General features: G+C 53.8%; 6 protein-coding genes across 7 annotated transcripts; 4 read left to right on the top strand and 2 right to left on the bottom strand.

Moving 5' to 3' along the window:
• Positions 1 to 728: 728 nt before the first annotated feature.
• HMPREF1120_01608 (pyruvate decarboxylase) lies at positions 729 to 2,612 on the top strand (the record flags this gene model as incomplete). The annotated part of the gene is made up of 1 exon (XM_009155627.1): positions 729 to 2,612. The coding sequence occupies one exon, from the start codon at positions 729 to 731 to the stop codon at positions 2,610 to 2,612; it is 1,884 nt and encodes a 627-aa protein (XP_009153875.1).
• A 437-nt stretch (positions 2,613 to 3,049) lies between these two features.
• Positions 3,050 to 4,637, bottom strand: HMPREF1120_01609 (uncharacterized protein). Its single transcript, XM_009155628.1, has 2 exons — positions 3,668 to 4,637; positions 3,050 to 3,600 (listed from the first exon to the last, which is right to left on the bottom strand). Exons 1-2 carry the CDS (start codon positions 4,145 to 4,147, stop codon positions 3,175 to 3,177), a joined length of 906 nt encoding a protein of 301 aa, XP_009153876.1. The 5' UTR covers positions 4,148 to 4,637; the 3' UTR covers positions 3,050 to 3,174.
• Positions 4,638 to 4,902: 265 nt separating this feature from the next.
• On the bottom strand, positions 4,903 to 7,862 carry HMPREF1120_01610. 2 transcript variants are annotated; one of them, XM_009155630.1, is made up of 3 exons: positions 7,564 to 7,862; positions 6,785 to 7,514; positions 4,903 to 6,679 (listed from the first exon to the last, which is right to left on the bottom strand). In XM_009155630.1, exon 3 carries the CDS (start codon positions 5,732 to 5,734, stop codon positions 5,165 to 5,167), a length of 570 nt encoding a protein of 189 aa, XP_009153878.1. In that variant the 5' UTR covers positions 5,735 to 6,679; positions 6,785 to 7,514; positions 7,564 to 7,862; the 3' UTR covers positions 4,903 to 5,164. The 2 variants fall into 2 exon arrangements, with proteins under 2 accessions (XP_009153878.1, XP_009153877.1); XM_009155629.1 differs by having other exon boundaries at positions 4,903 to 7,514.
• A 2,212-nt stretch (positions 7,863 to 10,074) lies between these two features.
• Positions 10,075 to 12,847, top strand: HMPREF1120_01611 (glucose repression mediator protein; the record flags this gene model as incomplete). Its single annotated transcript, XM_009155631.1, has 8 exons — positions 10,075 to 10,231; positions 10,293 to 10,496; positions 10,546 to 10,628; positions 10,677 to 10,856; positions 10,910 to 11,002; positions 11,054 to 11,210; positions 11,262 to 11,506; positions 11,561 to 12,847. The coding sequence occupies 8 exons, from the start codon at positions 10,075 to 10,077 to the stop codon at positions 12,845 to 12,847; spliced, it is 2,406 nt and encodes an 801-aa protein (XP_009153879.1).
• Positions 12,848 to 13,655: 808 nt separating this feature from the next.
• HMPREF1120_01612 (60S ribosomal protein L3) lies at positions 13,656 to 14,807 on the top strand (the record flags this gene model as incomplete). The annotated part of the gene is made up of 3 exons (XM_009155632.1): positions 13,656 to 13,766; positions 13,821 to 14,494; positions 14,552 to 14,807. The coding sequence occupies 3 exons, from the start codon at positions 13,656 to 13,658 to the stop codon at positions 14,805 to 14,807; spliced, it is 1,041 nt and encodes a 346-aa protein (XP_009153880.1).
• Positions 14,808 to 16,168: 1,361 nt separating this feature from the next.
• On the top strand, positions 16,169 to 16,681 carry HMPREF1120_01613 (uncharacterized protein; the record flags this gene model as incomplete). Its single annotated transcript, XM_009155633.1, has 1 exon — positions 16,169 to 16,681. One exon carries the CDS (start codon positions 16,169 to 16,171, stop codon positions 16,679 to 16,681), a length of 513 nt encoding a protein of 170 aa, XP_009153881.1.
• Between the last annotated feature and the right edge of the window lie 3,264 nt (positions 16,682 to 19,945).

The raw sequence follows: 19,945 nt of genomic DNA on the forward strand, positions 1-19,945 counted from the left end.
CAGAACGGTACTTATGAAGGCAATATCGTGGTCGACATGGACGTGGACATAGATCATTCCGCTTCTTTATCTACAATGCTCAAGTTAGGATTTATGTCTCACTCCACGTTGCTTCTCCATGTTTAATGTCGATCCACATCCATGACCACCGAAAGGGCAGCGCCGGATACACAAGTAACCGCTCTCCCTCACCACCCGGCGGCGGGCACCGCATTTTTTGGTGCTTTGCCGCCGCCAACCGCAACCAACCGGGGTTTGCCGGCTTCGTCTGGCATCACATTGCACCACAACTTGAACCTTACCGCAACCTGCCATCATTCTGATGCCCTCCTGACACGCAACATTATCATCGCGGATTCAATTCCTTAATGGCATATAACTGCAACGGTTCCATTGAGCTGGTTGCTGACCGTAATCCCGCGCCTGGATCAGTGCCGCGATCCGAACATTCCATATCACTCTACATTGTATACGTCAGACGCAAGATAAGTGCTACTAACTTAGGTACCTACTAGGTGCCCTTCTATTTCTTTTTCTCTACCCATACTAGTAGTGAGATCCGTCTACCTCCGGTTACCACTGCAGTGTCCTGCGGTCCATCTCCGTTCCGATCCAAAAGGTCTCCTTGAGGGGAGTTAAAGCAAGTGTACCGTTGAAGGATACAAGCATACTATCCACATACATACTGGGCGAGGACGTCTGTCTTTACGAGGTGCTAGTATCACATCATGGCCAACGCCAACGCCAGCCACGTCGACTTGACGGAATATCTATTCACTCGAATCCACCAGCTGGGAGTGCGGGCGGTGCACGGGGTGCCAGGCGACTACAACCTCACGGCGCTGGACTACATCGAACCAGCCGGATTAGAGTGGGTGGGCAATGCCAACGAGCTCAACGCCGGGTATGCGGCGGACGGGTATGCACGCGTTCGGGGGGTGTCGGCGCTGGTGACGGCGTTTGGGGTGGGCGAACTGAGTGCGATCAACGCGATCGCAGGGGCATACGCGGAGCGAGCGGCGGTGATACATATCGTGGGCACGGCGCCAACGCACGCGCAGCAGCAGGGGCTCTGCATGCACCACTCGCTGGGGGACGGCGACTTCAGGGTGTTTGCCGACATGTCGGCCAAGATCACGGTGGCACAAACGAACCTGATCGACCCGGCCACGGCTCCCGCAGAAATCGACCGGTGTCTGCGTGAATGTGTCGTGCAAAGTCGCCCCGTCTACATCGAGCTGCCGACCAACATGGTGAAAGCACGAGTTTCGGCCGCGCGCCTGTCCACGCCCATTGATATCTCAGTGATCTCGGCCAACAACGACGCGGAAGCCGAAACAAAGACAGCCGACCGGATCCTCGAGCGCATCTACGGGTCCAAACAACCATTCATCATTGTCGACGGGTTCACCTCGCGCTACGGCATCAGCGACGAGGCCGACGAGCTGGTGCGCGTGACGGGGTTTCCGACCTCGACCACGCCGTTCGGCAAGGGCATTGTCAATGAGACGTACCCCAACTTCCACGGCATCTATGCCGGCATGGCCGGCAAGCAGATCTACATGCCGTGGGCGAGAGGGTGCGACGTTGTGATCCGTTTGGGTCCTTTACCCAGCGACGTCAACACATTCGGCTTCAGCACGACGCCGGACCCCAAAACGGCAATCACTTTCGAGCGAGACTCGGTCGAGTTCGACGGCTCCAAACACACAGGGCTGCACGTCAAATCACTCCTGCGCAAGATTTTGCAGCGGCTCGACCCGACCAAACTGCCCAAATACGACCCCTACCCGGATCTAGGTGACCCACGCGCACAACTGGACGCACTGCCGCCCACGGGCGAGGACGACACCATCGACCAAGCCACCTTTTACCAGCGCATGTCGAATTTCTTCCGATCTGGCGATATCGTGCTGACCGAGACGGGCACGCCGTCCGTGGGCGGCCGCGATTTCGTGTTGCCACCGCACACCAAGCTGATCAACTCGTCTCTGTGGTTGTCCATCGGATACATGCTCGGAGCGTGTGCGGGCGCGGCATTGGCCCAGCGCGAAATGATAGCGGAAGGGCTATGGCCTCCAAGAAGCGAGAAGAAAGGAAGAGCAGCAGCAGCAGCAACAGAAACAACGTCAGGCAGAACCATCCTCTTCGAAGGCGACGGCAGCCTCCAAATGACAGCCCAAGTCTTTTCCGATATCATCCGCAACCGTTTGGATGTTGTAGTATTCATCCTCAACAACGACGGGTACACGATCGAGCGCTGGATCCACGGCATGCGCGCCGGATACAACGACATCCAGCCCTGGCGATACCTAGACGCGCCCAGCTATTTCGGCGCAGACCTCAACGACCCCGACTACCCGGTCTTCACGGCCCGGGCCGAGTCGTGGGGTCAATTGGATCGGATTGTGGACAGCGAAGCCCTCAAGAAGGGGAAAGGTCTCAATATCGTCGAGGTCATCATGGCTAGGGAAGATGCTCCTGAAGTTCTGAAGAAGTTGGTCGAAAGCACGTCGAGAAGAAACAGTGGCGCCTCGGTCGATTTGTCTGTCGAAAAGGACCGTCCAAAGGCCATTACGCATGAAGAAAAGGTCATGAAGGTGGCTGGTTGAAGAAGATTGCTACATATATAGAGGAAAAAAAAGAAGAGAGGGAATCAATGGGTATAGTAGATACGGTGGTTAGTTGTGCTGCACTGCATGGCATAAGATGGTCCTGGATGGTTGGCCAGCTATGGTTTTGTATGGTTTTGTCGTCGTCACTTAGTATATTCTGTTCATATCCCAATATCTACTCTTTGCCTCGCCTTATACATAGCTAGTACTGCAGCGGTTGGGTCCATTTTTATTTTCCCTTCTTGGACAGGCCAGGCCCCCAGTCACAGCTCACTAAGCCGTGATCCAATCCAACCACCAGACAGCGGTGACTCCATACGCGCCTCAGATCGATTTGAATATCCTACTGCAGTGGTCGTAGGCCTTTGGGAGGGAATGGGAAAGGGTGAAATAGGAAAGCGTGAGCAGACATGGCGGGAGGGTCAGAACAAGCATCCTGGACCAAAAGACACCATCAAACACAGATGGTTCCATTCATTTTATTTCGCTCAGATTATACAGGGCTAATCAATCGTTCTCTTCGTGACAGCATACCGAATCCAATACATATCTTTCAACTTTACTTCCTGATCGCATACAGCAAGCACTTCTCCCACCAATCCCGAAGCAGGAGCACGGTGGCTCTCCCATCATCACGCCTCTCCGTTCCATCGGGATTGCCCATGATGATGGCAAATATCCAAAACACTGCAACCACCCACGCCGCGACCGCAATGGGGATACTCAGAAGAGGAGATACCACATGGATGAAAACCAAACAGAAGGGACTAAACTCGAAGGTATGGACGTCGTCCAACGACCTGGCGCATATCATCTGGAGATGGTTCCGAAATACTGGAGCAACCATGCGGACGAGAGGCGTGCTCGGCGAGCAATCTCGGCGACATAGTCGGAGAGGAAGAAGTAGAGTCACCGCGAAGACGGCGAAGACCGTGTACAGCGCGCTGAAGAAACAGTGCAAAGGGTCGAGAAAGGACATCCAAAACTAGTTTCTCATCGTCAGTACAAAGTTGCGAAACCTGCCTGCAAGCACAGACAACACGCCCACCTACCAGAATCCACAAGGCATGGTCATCTTCCCGTTCCTCTTCTACATGGTCTTCATGTATGTAATGGAACACAGCCGAGTTGTTTTCCACCATCTCCGACCGCGCCATGTCGCTCCTACGACGGCCATTTTCCGTCCGCCAACCGGGATGCGACTCCCTGCTTATCGTCGTTTCCATATAGCCCCCCTCAATCTGAGGACTGTACTGATATGATGGCTGTAGGTAGTTCTTGCAGTCCGAGCTGGCGGACGAGCCGGACCCGCCGCTGGAGATGGAACCGGGCACTCGATTCGGTTCGGCTCGCTGAGGCGGTGGAGGACACGTTCGAGGATGTGGGCTGACATGGGCAACTGGGGGCGGCAGTAACGAAGAGAACGGCGGATATGGATGTTGGTACTGGGTCGTCTCAGAGGTAGGGTTCGTTGATTGTTCATAGTACGTTGCAGACTGTCTCATGGGCGGCCACTTCGGCTCAGATGCCATGGTACTGATCAAGCAAACAAAAACGAGGTGGCTCTTCCGGCACAGGTCGTCTCATCACCACACACACAAAGAGGTGGGTTAAGCTGGTCCGAGGTCGGCGATGAGGCCTGAATGAACAGGACTTTCCGAACAACGAAAACGAGAGGACATGGGGAGCCAGCGAGCATGAAATAGGGACATGGTTATAAGAAGGAGAGCAGCGGACAGCAGAGGAGGGCCACGACAGTCTTGTTCTTGGGATCATCCTCCGCCATCTCGCCCTCTGCGCTGCTGGGCTCCTTGTGCCAATGCTTGGCCGACTGGGCAAATACTTGGCGATGGATCGTCTCTCGACGGAGTGCACGCGATACTGTACCTCTGCCGTGGAGAAAGATCCCCCGGATACTAGCAGTATGATGCATGTTGATTGCTGTCTGGTCGCTGGCCACAATCGAGACACTTTGCCCACGATATCTAGCCATGTCGGTGGTATAAACTCAGCGTAGACATGATCAGGAAGGACGCGTTCAATCAGGCTGGCAGTGGGACTGGGATCTTGGAGCCCAGCTGCCCAGGACTTGGCGAAATGTCGACTCGTCACAGGCCGCCGCAGGAAGATTATTGGCACTGCACGGCGCTGCACTTGCACTGGCAAGGGCCCATGGCGTGCGCATTATTACAATATGTTTTGGAGGAGCCGCAGGGGCCAGCCAGAGAGCCTGCCGCGCTGCAGGCTTCGCCGCCGCCTACCACTAGCAGCACCCGGCTCTAGCATACTACCAGTAACTTGTAGGGTTCAATATGCCCCGGATATATTTGCTCGCGGCGAAGCATCTTCTACTAAGACATACAACGTGATCCTATTGAACGTGTGCCATGCAGTGCTAAGGTTGTGAACACTCTACAACTGTAGAGCCTCGATGTCTGGGAAAATCAGTTTGTTCCACATCCCCGGCAATGGCCACCGTATTCAAACCACCCTGGCAGCTGGAAAAACACTCAATTTATAGCCCGAGAAATTCGATACGGCGAGGAGCCTCAGGGCGAATACAAAAGGTAAGTAAGCATCTGAAGGTCAACTAAAAGACTCGACTCAAGGCGTGGCCAGAGACAAGGCTTCAACCACGTATCTACAAGTATATTGTAGGTATATGTTTGAGACCATGTTCCCTGCATCTGTTTGATATCGGCTGTCGGTCGCATCCGCAGCCGGGGCACCGTCACATGACCGGGAGTTTGCGCGAGATTCTGTACCAAAGTTGGACCAAACCGTTGACGAAAGGGCAACATGGTCCAGCCAGCAAGATTGAGGGTGACCATGCCGCTGAGCCCAAAAAAGACTTCACCATACTGCCGCAAACACGCAGCGGAAGAGCATAAGTGCACATTTGCAGCCACATGGTTGAGAATGAAATCGGCGCCTGCTATCCTCACCCACTTTGAATTATTCGTAAGCTCCTCTATTTGCCATGCACAGTCGCCATGTGTGTGCGATGGACCATGCAAACTTATTAAGGCACCAAACAGTCGGTTCTGCAGAAAAGATGGACAAATAGCTCTTGCCCAAACGGATCTCGACGGTGAGCCGGCCAATCTGGGCCCCGACATTTTCCCATATAGTAGAACTTGCCCTTACCACATAGCTCTTGGTGAGGTTCGTCGCCAGGACAGTCCTCCTGATTTATAGACGAATAATTCAATCATGCCACGAATCCGACTTCCTTCCGGATTGAGCTGCGGGTAAGGCCAAAGTCTCATGTCCTCCATCCTCGTACACGGTGACCAATGCTTGTACCGTACGGAAAAAGAGCACTTTCGACGGCTGCTGTGCCACGACAATCATCGGAATACACACCACCATGTACCTGCAAGTCAGTGGACTCGAGACAGCCGCTGACACCGTAGGCACGGAATCAAACTCGCATTGCATGGGTGCTGCGGAGGGTAGAGGAGGATGTCTGCCGCGGAGATCGGTGGACACTCATATGATAGGACAGCCGCCGGATTTGCCTGGCACCTAGGTGCCTGGGACTGCTGGTACCCTAGTTCGAAGGCACTGTGTCGTACCGCATGCCCGGGTCACGCTCACGGTTTCCTGGGTAGAAGAATCATGTTTGTGGTAGCCATGCGGCCAACCGACTAAGCTCTGCATGACAAGTCCTCTGAAACCTGGGTGGGTGCCAATCTAGCTGCAGTCATCCGAAGTACGTCTCACCAACTGTGGCCCATGAAATGTTTCGACTGCTTGTACAGAGAGCAATGGGAGAGACAGCTTCGAGAGTCGAAACGTGAAGATGCAAAGGTGCATGATGCATTGGTATAGCAGCGAAATATCTTCTTGGTGCGGATTGAGGCCAGCGGAAGCATTGTCTCTACATGGGAACATGCGTGGCCATGTCAGGCAGTTGTCGAAATCGTGATGACAGCGGAATCTGTACCAAGTCCGTGTGGGTGATACAAGGGGTTGACGCCGTGCGTGGCCTCCCTGACTAAATGTACAACCTGCCAATGCTTTGGTTGTGCTGCAAGGCGACAGGCGATGAAGGATGGAAGCTAGATGTCAAGAACCGTCACTCACGTCAACAGCCAAGCCAAGCGTGTTTGTGATGCAGAAGAGACGGGTTGATCGATTGATCGGCTGCCAGTGTCAGAGCTTACAGGAAAGGTACCTAGGTATTATTTGCCTGTCGAGATACGCCTCATTTCGATTGTTTGTGATGGGGTCAACGCTGGGAGTCGCTCACGTGACAAGCACAAAGCTTGCGCTTAGGCTGCTCCCGCTTAATCCCCGTTCTGGGCGAACGATCGGGCTGCAGTGCAGACTGGCACGTAACCACACCCAAGCCTGATGAGCCTCGTTGCCACCTAGGTGGTTGCGACCACCAGGAAGCGATATTATTGTTTGACTGCCTGTAGAGTTTCGCCAGCAGAAGGAGCCATCACTGCAAAATCCGTCTCCTTTGATCTCTTTGGTACCTTGACATGGTGCCGGATATGCCATCCTCCCCTGTGGTAGAAGCCCTCGGTATGCAGGCCAGAGCGTGATACAGCATTTTGCCGGCTAACATACCAGACCCTGCCATCTCCAGCCTGCGAAACGTCACGCTTTAAGAAGGCGCGCCTGTGGCACGGCGAGGGGCGGATGGCTGGCAGGATCAGAGGTGGAGTCTTTAGGTAACACGAGTATCGGCCGTTTGATTCGGAGTTCGCCCATGACGCCTGAAAGCCACAGTTCCCGAGCGTGCCAGGGCCTAACGATGCCCGGAACCTTGGCTGCAGCACCAGGCCTAAAGGGAACTCGCTAGTGCCCGTCCCTCGCCGCACTGAAAGAGCCACGGAAATGACGAGGCCTGGAACTCAAGCGATGGGATTCATGAAGAGAACGTCCCTTGGGTGGTAAGCGAAAATAGAGACATGCTGACGAAACAGGCACCAACCTGTCTGCTTCGCCTCGTCGATGCCTCGTCGATAACACATACATAGTAGGTCCGTCTACCTCAGGGGATGCAGCCCTGCCAGTCAAGTTGGCCGCAATCAAAGATCCGGAGCGGCCAGGTCGAGGCACGAAACACGAGAAGTTACTGTCCAATAAGTTGTACCCAGCTGTGCAGAGAGACCAGGAGGTGGTTGGCTGGGAATCGAATCTTCTGCCGGTCGCTTGCTCATCGCGCAGCGCCAGATTCTGGAAACAGGCGAAGATTGGCAGCAAGCTCGTGGAAGACAACGGGAAGCTAAGCCTCTAGGCGACCTTCCAGGTATCCTGGACTGTGGAGAGCGAAGCTCAGGAGGCATCCACGGAATGGGGCTGAGCCATGGAGCGCGAACAAGCCCCGGCGCGCCATGCACCAAGCGAGAAGCCGCCTTCTCCTGGTCAATCCTCTTCTCCAACAACAGGGGTGGCTCCTGCTGACAGGGGCTCTTTTCATTTCGTCACTGACACCTCCCTCCTATTCGTCGTTTACTAGGTATTATTATTGCGAGTCGAACGAACAGGGTGGCCCGTGCCTCTCCGCTCCTCGGGCCTGATTAGGGCTACCAAGGTAGTTCGACTCGGCTTCACGAGCCTCATCAAGGACTGAAAAACTCAAGATTGAGCGGATTTTATATAAGCTCTGGCTACTCATGGCAAGAAATGGGTGCGTGGTGAATGGAGCGCCGACGTCGGCGCAGGGACAACAGCCAGGGCACCCTTACAAAGGGAGCTCGAACTGGCCGGGGTCATGTCTGAGATTCGTCCTCAGCCTCGAGCACACTAATAAAAGCGCCGGCAGCAAACAACTCCGGGCGGAAAATTGGCCATGCGACAGATGAGATGTCCGAGGCAGAGCGTCGAAATATGCTTGATTGAAAAAATCCTTGACAGAATAATATAGTCTTCGCGACACCTCAGACGAATATAACAACAGCGGATGGGCACGGTGTTTATTACTATCACACGGAATCTCGCGTCCGCACACTGCGACCCAACAGAGACCCTGCGGCAGTGGTAGCCGTAACACGTACGGGAAGCGGCAGCAGGGGAAATCGCAGGCGCTTAGAACTCCGTATCCAGCTGACAGGACAGACATTTTTTATGTTTGGTGAGGGGACGCCACTATGGTGGAGGCCGAGCGGACGTTGATGTGAACCGCCAGTTCAAGATGTTCAGGTGAGGGCTTTCAAGGGCATCCAGTCCCCACCCACAGAACTGGCGGACCGACTGACTGTTGCTGCCCCTGCCAAAAACATCCACATCCTAGCCCACCCACCCACGGCTAATAACTGGCAGATCAGTCACTCAGGCTGGCACAGATTGTCGGCCACTGCAGGGCCAGTGCAGTGTGACTGGAGTGCGGTTCCAGCACCGCAGGTGGCACGGTGGCTGCCCGCTGACAACTGGAAGCATTGCATTCCGTTGCGCTGCAGTGCTAGTCCTCGTAGGCGGCCTCCACAACTGGCCACAACCGACTCCCAGTACTAGTGGTACCTGGTAGAAAGAGTACCAGGTAGTGCGGCCGGCAGGAAGTGTGTGATGCCAGTGGGCGGTGCGCCCGGGCCACTCAAGCTGCATGGAGCTCTTAGCCCAGACCCATCCCCATCACGCTGCATCCATCATCGCCCCGACGCCCATGACATGTATCCATTGCCGCATACATCCACTGGCACCCACAGGCACTGGCGCTGCATTGAGAGGCCCAAGCCGCTACCTAAAGCTTACCCACTCGCTCCCACTCGCCCTGGTGACCTAGTACAACCGTAGGCGTGATTAGGTACCCAGCACGCCCCATCACAACCCCCGGTTAGGCATGGCTTCCATGATTCCCAGCCCAGGTCCGACTAGTCGCGGTAGCGTGTGCCAGTGCCACCCCTCTAGCCCGATGTCAAAGTGACCCAGGACTTGAGATCTACCAGGCCGAAACCCTACCCTTAGTCGCTTCGTGTGCTTTTCTGTTCCATCTCATCAACTTTCCCTCCCATCTAAGGCCCCATCCCCCATCTCCCGTCGCCTAACTTCTCTTCCGGCTTCTTCTCCGTTGTGTTGCCTATCATTTTGCTCCCTTCTGCATCATTCTTGTTCAACACCACGCCGACTGCTGTGCTGCTTGCTCGCTCTCAAACCTTTGCTACTTCTCGCTCAACGTTTCCACCTTTCTGCGTCGGCGCTCGCCAAGTCATCACTGTTGGCGGACTAGCCTGCCGCCTTTCCGTAGCGACCGAGCAACTGTTGCAACGCACCAACCTTATCCTCGAAGCCTAGCCACAGTTCCCGGCCCAAGCCTTGCCCTGCATTTGTTCGAGCAAACTCTGTTAGCTCAAAGAGTTGGATAGTTGTGAAAGCTTGCCCGAGGCTGAGCTTCAGCCGGTACTCCGTGGTGGTTGAGCCTCATCTGGCTTTGATAGACGTCGCAGAGTCTTCGTTGCCCAATTTCTTGGCTGGGTCAGCATAGACCAAGGCCTAGGTGGTGACGATGGCGTTGGTTCCTCATCCCTCTCCTCCGGGCGTGCTCGGATTGCAACACGCGCCACACTTCAACCAAATGAATGGTGGTGGTGCTCCAGTGGACGCGCACATGCAGCGACAACGATTACTGGCACAACTCAACGAATCTACATGGCAAAGAATAGGTACGTTTATGCATTATATATTGTATGCCATGAACGATGAGGCTGACTGGCGTGATCGCAGGTTCACTGAATGAGTTACTTGGCGACAATGAAGGCGCTTTGTTCGCATATGAACAAGCTCTGCGACACAACCAATGGTCGCCTACGACCTTGAATGCGATCTCTGGCATCCTTCGCACCAAGGAGAAATATCCAGAGGCCATGGAGTATCTCAAGAACATCCTCAAGGTAGAGCCCGCTAACGGCGAGGCTTGGGGGAATTTAGGTACGGTTGGGTCCCGTCGCTTGGTGGACTTGGCTAACCCGCCAACTAGGTCATTGTTACTTGATGATGGACAACCTACAGGAAGCGTACACCGCCTATCAACAGGCCCTGTACTATTTACCCGATCCTAAGGTAGGCGACATCGCACCAATGACGCGCTCGCCATCTGACTCCCTATAGGAACCGAAGCTCTGGTACGGCATAGGCATTCTATACGACCGATACGGCTCCTTGGAACACGCTGAAGAAGCCTTTTCCCAAGTTATGCGCATGCAGCCAGATTTTGAGAAGGCCAATGAGATCTATTTCAGACTCGGCATAATATACAAGCAGCAACAAAAATTCCAGCAGAGTTTGGAGGTCAGTTACCTTGTCCGGATTGCACTGTGATTGGCATCTTAACCCTCGTTTAGTGCTTCAAGTACATTGTTAATGACCCACCGCGACCACTGAATGAAGAAGACATCTGGTTCCAGATTGGCCATGTCTACGAGCAGCAGAAAGATGTAAGCTCATTCCGGATGAATTGCAAGGAACATACTTACAGCCCTGCGTAGTTCGAAGCTGCAAAGTCTGCATATCGGCGCGTGTTGGAAAGAGACCCGAAGCACGCAAAGGTTCTTCAACAACTTGGCTGGTTACACCATCAGCAGAGCAACAGCTACCAGAGCCAGGAGCAAGCTATCGAGTATCTGGAACAATCTGTGAGCTCAGGTATGTGTCTCGCTGGAAATGCCCATGTATGGTCGACTAACTCGCTTCTAGACAATCAAGATGCTCAGAGCTGGTACCTTCTCGGAAGATGCTATATGGCTCAACAGAAGTTTCCCAAAGCATATGAAGCATACCAGCAAGCCGTCTACCGAGACGGACGCAATCCAACATTTTGGTGCTCTATTGGTGTTTTATATTATCAGATCAATCAATACCGTGATGCTCTAGATGCATACTCGCGTGCCATTCGACTGAACCCTTACATTTCGGAAGTGTGGTATGACCTCGGAACTTTGGTGAGTACTCTAACCTTCTGCATGCGGGAGAGCTAGTGCTGACATTGTTTCCAGTACGAGTCGTGCAACAACCAAACATCGGACGCCCTCGACGCATACGCCAGAGCTGCGGAGCTTGACCCTACCAACACTCACATCAAGGCGCGTCTTGCTCTTCTTCGAAGCGGTGTTCAAACCGGGCCCAACCAGCACAACGCTCCGGTGCCACAAGATGTCCATCCACAGGCCTATCAAAATGGCGTCGGTGTGCCTCCTGGTCCACAATGGGGAGCCCCTTCTTCAAACAATCAACAGTCTCAACAGGCTCCTGTTGACCCTGCCAGGGTCAGCGATTGGACAAGAGGCATTGCTGGCATTCAGCAACCACCGCAGCCTAACGGCTTGGAAGGTCGGGATAGCATGAGAGCTCCTCCTCCTCGTGCGCCCAGCCCACGTCAGGAAGCCTCGCGACCGTATGACTCAGCTCGGCAAACACCTAGCAGGAAAAGGCAATCGCCATCGCCTAAGTTGCAGCAGCAATCTGTGCCTGGGATGTATGCTCCTGGCCCTCAGACTCTGCCTCAGGTCAACCTGCAGGACCGTGGGCCTGGTTTCAATGGCGGCGTCCGTCCATCTCCTACCATGAGCGGAGCTCCTCCTCCACCCACTAATGGCAACACTCCCGGAACAACACTGCCTCCATATGGGCGACCTTTTAGTCCCCCTAGTGAGTTGAGGCCTCTGCGGGACGAGCATCCTCAGTCGCCGGGCGCTACATTCCGCCAACAGCCGTACCATTCCGGGGGCCCCTTCCCTAGCATCGCGAATGGAATGCCTTCAGCCGCGCCACCGCTACCAGCTACTGCAGAAGGACCAGCACGTGATGAGCGGCCACCGTCTGCCATGAAGCGATCCCGGGAATGGGAGGGTGAACAGGGACCATCTAAAAAGCTAGCTAGCGAGGAGACCCGTGCCCGTCTTGATGATCCAAGCCGTCGGAACAGTCCTCCAGGTCGCCTGCCCACCCCTAAGGAGCATTTCAGACGTAGCTCGTCTGAAGTGCGTCGCGAGAACGAACGACGGGCAAACGAGAATTATCATCCCTCTGAGGCAGCTCACAACCCTTACAGTCTACCTCCGCAACAAATCCCCTCTATGCAATCGATATTGGACGGCCCGAAAGAAGCGCCACAACAAGAGCATGTTGAGCAGGCAGCACGCAAAGTGGACGTCGACGAAGACTATGACAACAACAGTGAAGACGACAAGAGGGCAGCCGCTGGACAGGCGATAAGTAGTCCTCAAGTTGGAGGTCCTCAACCTCCTCCATCTGCGACCCCGAAGACGGAGAACGCTTCATGATCTTGCAGCAATTCATGCGAGCCTGCTTTCCTTCTCTTATCATGACTTGCGGGTGGTTGAGCCTCACGGTTGTGTGGAGGCAACTGACAAAGGCGGGTCGCGTGTTGGAAAAGCGATTGTTTGATACCTTCTGCACTGTGTATATGATTATGTATTTGCTTAGCAATGAATGAAACATAGCTATTTAGAATGCTCATGTTGACCAGGTAGTAGCTCTGTAATAACCTTAGTTGTCGTAATATACTCGTAGTCGGTGTAGTTGTAGTAGTACTAGCCACCCAGCCTGAGATGGTGGAGCGGAGACGCTGCAAGGGACGCAAGCCCACTGCCAGTGCAGGATGAGAAAAAAAAGTCGGGTCACGTGAGATACAACCACGCCAAGAGCAAATCTTGGCATCGGTCTCCCGCACGAAAGCCTTCCAGGCTTTTTCAAGACCGTGCGACTCGGACTTGGATTCTCCAGCTTGACAACTTTGACCGCCTCGCTCAACAACGACAAGATGTAAGTGTAAATGAACCGTCGAGACTGGTTCGCCTGCTCACATTCACTCCAGGTCTCACCGAAAATTCGAGGCGCCGCGACACGGTAATTTCCTCTTTGCAAGACGTTCGCATTGAACCTTCAGTGGCTAACTCCTATGCGCAGGCTCGCTTGCTTTCCTGCCCCGAAAGCGAGCTGCGAGACACCGAGGAAAGGTCAAGAGGTTGGTTCTCTAGAAGTCATGACTCGCTTTAAAGAGTCGAAGCTGAAACATTTCACAGCTTTCCCAAGGATGACCCAAAGAAACCAGTCCATCTCACCGCAGCCATGGGATACAAGGCCGGTATGACCACCATCGTCCGGGACTTGGATAGACCTGGCGCCAAGATGCACAAGAAAGAGATTGTCGAAGCCGTCACCGTGATTGAGACACCTCCGGTAAGATATGAAAGTTGGGCTGAAGTGGGCATTGCAGGCTGACCGGGGGTATAGATGATTGTCGTTGGTCTGGTTGGCTACATCGAGACTCCTCGCGGTCTCCGATCCCTGACCACCGTGTGGGCGGAGCATTTGGGCGACGAGCTCAAGCGTCGATTCTACAAGAACTGGTACCGATCGAAGAAGAAGGCCTTCACCAAGTACGCCAAGAAGTACTCAGAGAACAAGTCGACCTCAGTCACTCGTGAGCTTGAGCGCATCAAGAAATACTGCACGGTCGTCCGTGTCCTCGCCCACACCCAGATCCGTCAGACTCCGCTCAAGCAGAAGAAGGCGCACTTGATGGAGATCCAGATTAACGGCGGCAGCATCGCTGACAAGGTCGAGTTCGGCCATGGTCTGTTCGAGAAGCCGGTTGAGATCGACACCATCTTCGAGCAGGATGAGATGATCGACTGTATCGCCGTCACCAAGGGTCACGGCTTCCAGGGTGTCACCAGCAGATGGGGAACCAAGAAGCTGCCCAGAAAGACTCACAAGGGTCTGCGAAAGGTCGCTTGTATCGGTGCCTGGCATCCTTCGCACGTCCAATGGACGGTCGCCCGTGCCGGTCAAGACGGTTACCACCACCGTACCTCGGTGAACCACAAGGTCTACCGTATCGGCAAGGGCAATGACGAGAAGAACGCTGCCACCGATTTCGATATTGTCAACAAGCAAATCACACCGTAAGTTTGGTCCCGTGTTTATCTTCTTACGGACTTGAAACTGACGTTGTCTGGCAGAATGGGTGGCTTCGTCCGCTACGGTGAGATCAAGAACGACTTCGTGCTCGTCAAGGGTTCCGTTCCTGGTGTCAAGAAGAGAGTCATCACCCTCCGAAAATCCATGTTCCCCCACACTTCCCGCAAGGCTCTCGAGAAGGTCGAGCTCAAATGGATTGACACTTCGTCCAAGTTCGGCCACGGCGCCTACCAGACTCCTCAAGAGAAGAGACAATTCTTGGGTACGCTCAAGAAGGACCTCGTTGCTTCGTCGTAAATGGACTTGGGCGTGGATTTGGGCTTGCTGGTGTGATGAAGTTGCTGGAGTTTCTCAAGAGACGTATTTCATGCTCTGCGTGTCTCGTCGAACTTGAACAAAACCCCTGAAAGATACCATACTGTTTCAATCTTCCGTCCTCGAGTTTCCGAGATGGAACTAGTAGCATAGCAATGGCTCAATTGGGGAAATGACAAAAAGTGAATGCATCAAAATTACTCTTGAGCTATCTCTCGTATGGTTTTCCTGCCAGTCGAATGAGAGGCCAGTAACAGCGGGTTGCCCGCGGGTGTCTTGTGCGTTTCCCGACCTTCCATGTTCACAAGTGCTAAATATCAGCCGGATGGATCCCGTCGAGGATTTTCCCAACCATTCATTCATTCAGGTCATGCTGACGGTGGTCTCCTGCAACTGGATGTCGAAGATGCGACTGTAGAAATTGATCACATTGCCGCAGATTGCTCGAGACCTATGTACCTAGGCGTTCTATGCATATCACCTCCACTGCATCCTAATTTTCTACGGTTCAATTCCACCAGAGACTCGTGCTCACTTGCTTTAGGCAAGGACCGAACACATTCGTCAAGCGGGCTCTGAGCCAGTATATGGGAGAAGGCGAAGTCTTCCGGTAGCCACTATGACTTCCACTGAGGCCACAGTATCTTCCATCAAGGTAAGGAGGCTTATGTACCGTATCTGCAGTACCTCATCGGTGTTGAATGGAGTTTGTGTCTCGATGTCGTGCGTGTGCAACTCTGGTTGCAATGGTCTAGGTTCAAGTTCGTGGCCGGAACTACGTCACTGCCAGTAACGCAGCATCTGGTGCACTCGCAGCACTTTGTTCCAATCCACCACTGCAAGACACCTTTTTGCTCCCATCATCTTGAGGCTTCCTTCTGTCAATTCTCCTGGTGATTCCGGACGAGATTCGCCTCTACTACTAGGTAGCAAGACGCTTGTTCACTACAACCGTCGAACTTGAACCACCAGCATCATCTCTGCTGCTCGAAGAGCGAAAACGACGCACAACAGGCAGAATTGCAACAGCCAGCACTGGCACTAATAGCAGGAGCCCTGAGAACAACAGCACATCAAACCCTGGCTTCACACCTGCCTACCAAAGCCTGGTACTCAGCTCTCATCAAACCCTGGCTTCACATCTGCCTACCAAAGCCTGGTACTCAGCTCTCACCATTCTCAGACCCAGGAGTCTCAGAGCCAACATCAGACGCTTCTCTTCCGCAGTCCGAATCTCCAAACACCAATCCGCTATTCTACCATTCTTGACGTCGCCATCGTCACATCTACAGCAAACACCGTCGTCTCTCTATCTACCCATCCACTCCATTCGCCGCCGCACCATGGCCGACGACGCCTCATACACAGCTTTCCTAGAGAAAGCCAACGCCGACGTTAGTGGTCCAAGCCACAGCCACGAACAATCGCCATCGACCTCGCAAGCACGGACGAAACTCGATCCGACGACCTCGACTACATCCCAACTCGAAGCCTTACCAGCCTCCCTCAAGTCGTTGCCTTCGGACCTGACATACACGTCGGACACAGATGAGCCATTCCAGCCGATCGCCCTGAACTACGCAGGCACGGAGCTTCCGAATGCAGAGGAGTTCCGCAAGTGTTTGGGCGCAAAGGGCCAGACCGCCGGCGCGGTGGAAGAACTGTCAGCTGAAGAATTCGATCCTCGGGGTCAATATAAGGATATCATTGAGCGGGTAAGTCAGGCCGCAAAAGAACAGAACCTGAAAGTCAAGGTGTACAGGGTCGAAATTAGTCGGACGAGAGCAGAGTATTATATATTGACACTGGGCGAGAAAATGTTGGTCGGTGTGTATGTGAAGGCGGTGGAAAGCTAGGTAGTAGTGTTGGAAATACACAATTGTTTAGACAGCTTATCCCTCTAATACTGTGGCGGGAAGCATACATACTTACCTAGGTATCTAAGGAAACTTGGCTGGTTTTCATCCCATACGTTGTAGTATGACGGCCGGGTAGTGGTCTATTTCACGAGATTTGAAGACGAATCGGGGACGCCAGTGCAGTTGCTTTACCGAAAGACCTTCGCCATGCGCAAAAAGTTGATTCGGGCCGTCGACCATGGGGTCACTTCAGGGCAAACGAATACAACAGCCGGCAATAGCGAGGTCCATTGCAAGGATCGTAGTAGTGGCCGTGAGAACAGACTGCAGACTAGGAGATCTAACCGGGCCACCACCGTCTGGCGGGTTGGACGACAGCCTTGTGAACTGTGTATGCATTTATATTTACGAAACAAGACGTAGTTCAAGGAGACATGAGTGCTACAACAAACTCGACTACTGAGGGACTCCTTTCACATTCCCCGGTCACACTTTAATTTTCTGCTCTCCTGTCCACGCGCGCGTATGGCAATACCGATCAGAGCCGTCACTGGAAACCATGGCAGCGCAGGCACCAAAGAGCGCTAGGAAACACCAGTGGACAGCGACAGCGAAAGACCGAGGCTCCCTTTCAGGAGTAGGGACAGTTGCATGGCGCCGCGTTGTAGGGACGATGCTTCAGAACTCCTTGAATATGGGTGATGGCATGATGCATGTTAGGGCACATGTATTGTGCTGTTCTCTTGGGACTTAACAGGTAGTTATCGCATTGGCGATTTATTTCCTCGTTCAGGTTGCACAGCAGGAACGAAATCAGAGCGGCAGGGACCTGGTACCCGTGAAATCGAATCGGGAAAGCTCTTCTACCTGTAGCTTGGGAACCCGCGCGGAGACTGAGGACGTTCGCCCAAGCCTCCTCCGGACAGCACGCAGGAGGCTGAGAGAACCATGAACTATGGATAGAAACCGGGGTGACAAGGATGTGTCGTGTGAAGGGTTCCTAGCTGCCAATTCAAGGTATAAGGCATCGAGGTGGTAGGAGCGGTTATCATCACTTTGGTGACGATGACCGTCTTCGAATGAGATAGCCTAGACTGGTCACAAGCATAGTGAATCGGACGGAGTGCCTTGTTTGACGGGGGTTTGGTTCACTTGGGAAGTCCGATGTACAGGGTATGAGGTTCTCCGTAGAAGGACAGGGGAAAGGAAAAGCAACTGTACCTTGACCATCTGCGTGTACTGTCTTGCCACCACAGCTTCGGTCTCGCAGCAGAAGTTATGATATGCATCAGCAACGTCGAGATGTCATGAGTCGCGTGATATTCGCACAAACAATGAGGATCATGATGTCGAGGAGACAAAGCGGCGCTGTTCAGACAAAGTTGAACAGTTATATCGGCCAATTGGAAGTGGACAGGGCGGCCCGAAAGTGGTTATCTGCCCCGGGGAATCCAGGTGTAGTGGCTCAGACTTCGACAAAGGGTTTTTGATTCCGTGGCCAAGCACTCACCTTGCCGTGAACGCGAGTAATCGAACAAGATCGGAGGGCTGGACGATTTCCCCTGGACGTCGCAAGGCTGGGCGAACAGGCGCAGCATGCATGTCTCTGAATCCAGTACTTGTGGTGGAGAGATGATTCGCGCTCATCATGCCTCTTTACCACACACTGAGAAAGACACAATAATATTACCAGACGGTTGGCAGGTTCTGGCGCAATTTAAGAATAGCAGCCAACAAGGCGTCAAGAGAAACCTGACATATGGAGTGTGATTTCTCACCAGTGGAAGGCCAGTTCCATTTCGATCGGGGCCAATGGTCTCTGAACCCTAGTTTGACATGGTGGAGGCCCGGAAGGGGGTATTGGTGTCAGATTTGCTTTGCAGGATCGCCGGTATCCAGCTGATGGAGTGTCTGCCCCATTCTGCAAGCCATGATTCGACATCTTCGAGGCAATGCGGTGCCACGGCCGCCACAGAGCATACTGGACGCGTCAACCCCCCTGGGTCGCTGTTTTGCGTTGGAATTGTTTGTTTGCCTATCGCTCCAGCGTCTCCGCCGGTCCTTCTTGAGCAGAATCTGGACCTCGTGGGGCAAATGATATGGATATGGTAGTGCTCGGTGCGGTGGGTTGAAAGCTACAGTACATTGTAGTACCATCTGCGACAAGCACCCGCTCCGAGAGATGACCTTGCAGAAGATGTCTGATGGAGAGCTGTATGCGGCAGTTGTGTTATTACAAGTAATTGTGTGTGAAGAATGCTGGTATGATCAGCGAGGGACGAGCCCGGTGGCAGAGTTCGCTCGGGCTCTGAATGCTCTTGCAGTGCCGTGTGGGAGCCGTAGAAGATACGAGATTCTGTACGATGTAGAGTTTCCGGCCGGCCTGGGGTGCAGCAGCACGCGTCTTCAGAGAGGACGAAAGGCGGGCTCGAGGAGGGTGTTGTTGTCACTATCGCCGGAGAGGGCGCAGGAGGGCCATCCAGGCACAGCGCAGGCGAACAAAGAACCCGGGCACCTGCAGCCTGATTGAGGCTGGACACACACAACAAAGGTCACTGGCAACCATGCAAGAGCATTATTTGATTCGTCCCTCCCGAATCATGAACGGCTAGAGTCCGATACACTCTACTTGAAGCGTACCTCCACCAACAATTGTACAACCTGGAGGACTGAGATTCCTGTCTTCCAAGGTTCTCGTCTCGCAATGTGGCGGACGCAGTTTGAGTCGCGCGCTGATCGCAGCTCTATAGAAGTCCTTAACGGCGCGAATCCTGGATTTTCAAAGGAAAGAAACCCACATGCATCTGATCACCGCTCGAGGACAGGGTTGCAGGTGGTAGTACCAAGAAGAAACCCAGGTACTGTCCCTACCTAGGTAGCGACCGCAAACGAAGCCCGTAGCTTGGAAATTGAGCCAGGCGGAGGTGGGCCTAGGTTTAGGAGGCGTCCCCTAAACTGAACCCCCTTCAAGTTCTACTATAAATTACTACTGTAATATTGTAGGTGCTAATAGCTGCACTGCCAGTGGAGGTCCGCCGCCAGCTCCCGTGCTTACTGGATACCGTACTTTTTATTATTTGCCGGCTTGTCGTAGGCTAGCCACGCCCATTTTTAAGTGGTGCTCAACCCTCGACTAGCAGGGCCAGTGCTCGGATGCTGCTAAACCCAGGTACTGCCAGTGCCCCCCCTGTGCTAGTCGCTAAAGCCCGCCTGCCACCGGCCTGCGGCATCGCCTGCGCTGCGCTGTGGTTGTCCACTGAC

This window comes from Exophiala dermatitidis (assembly GCF_000230625.1).
Source record: "Exophiala dermatitidis NIH/UT8656 unplaced genomic scaffold supercont1.2, whole genome shotgun sequence".
NCBI classification, from domain to species: domain Eukaryota; kingdom Fungi; phylum Ascomycota; class Eurotiomycetes; order Chaetothyriales; family Herpotrichiellaceae; genus Exophiala; species Exophiala dermatitidis.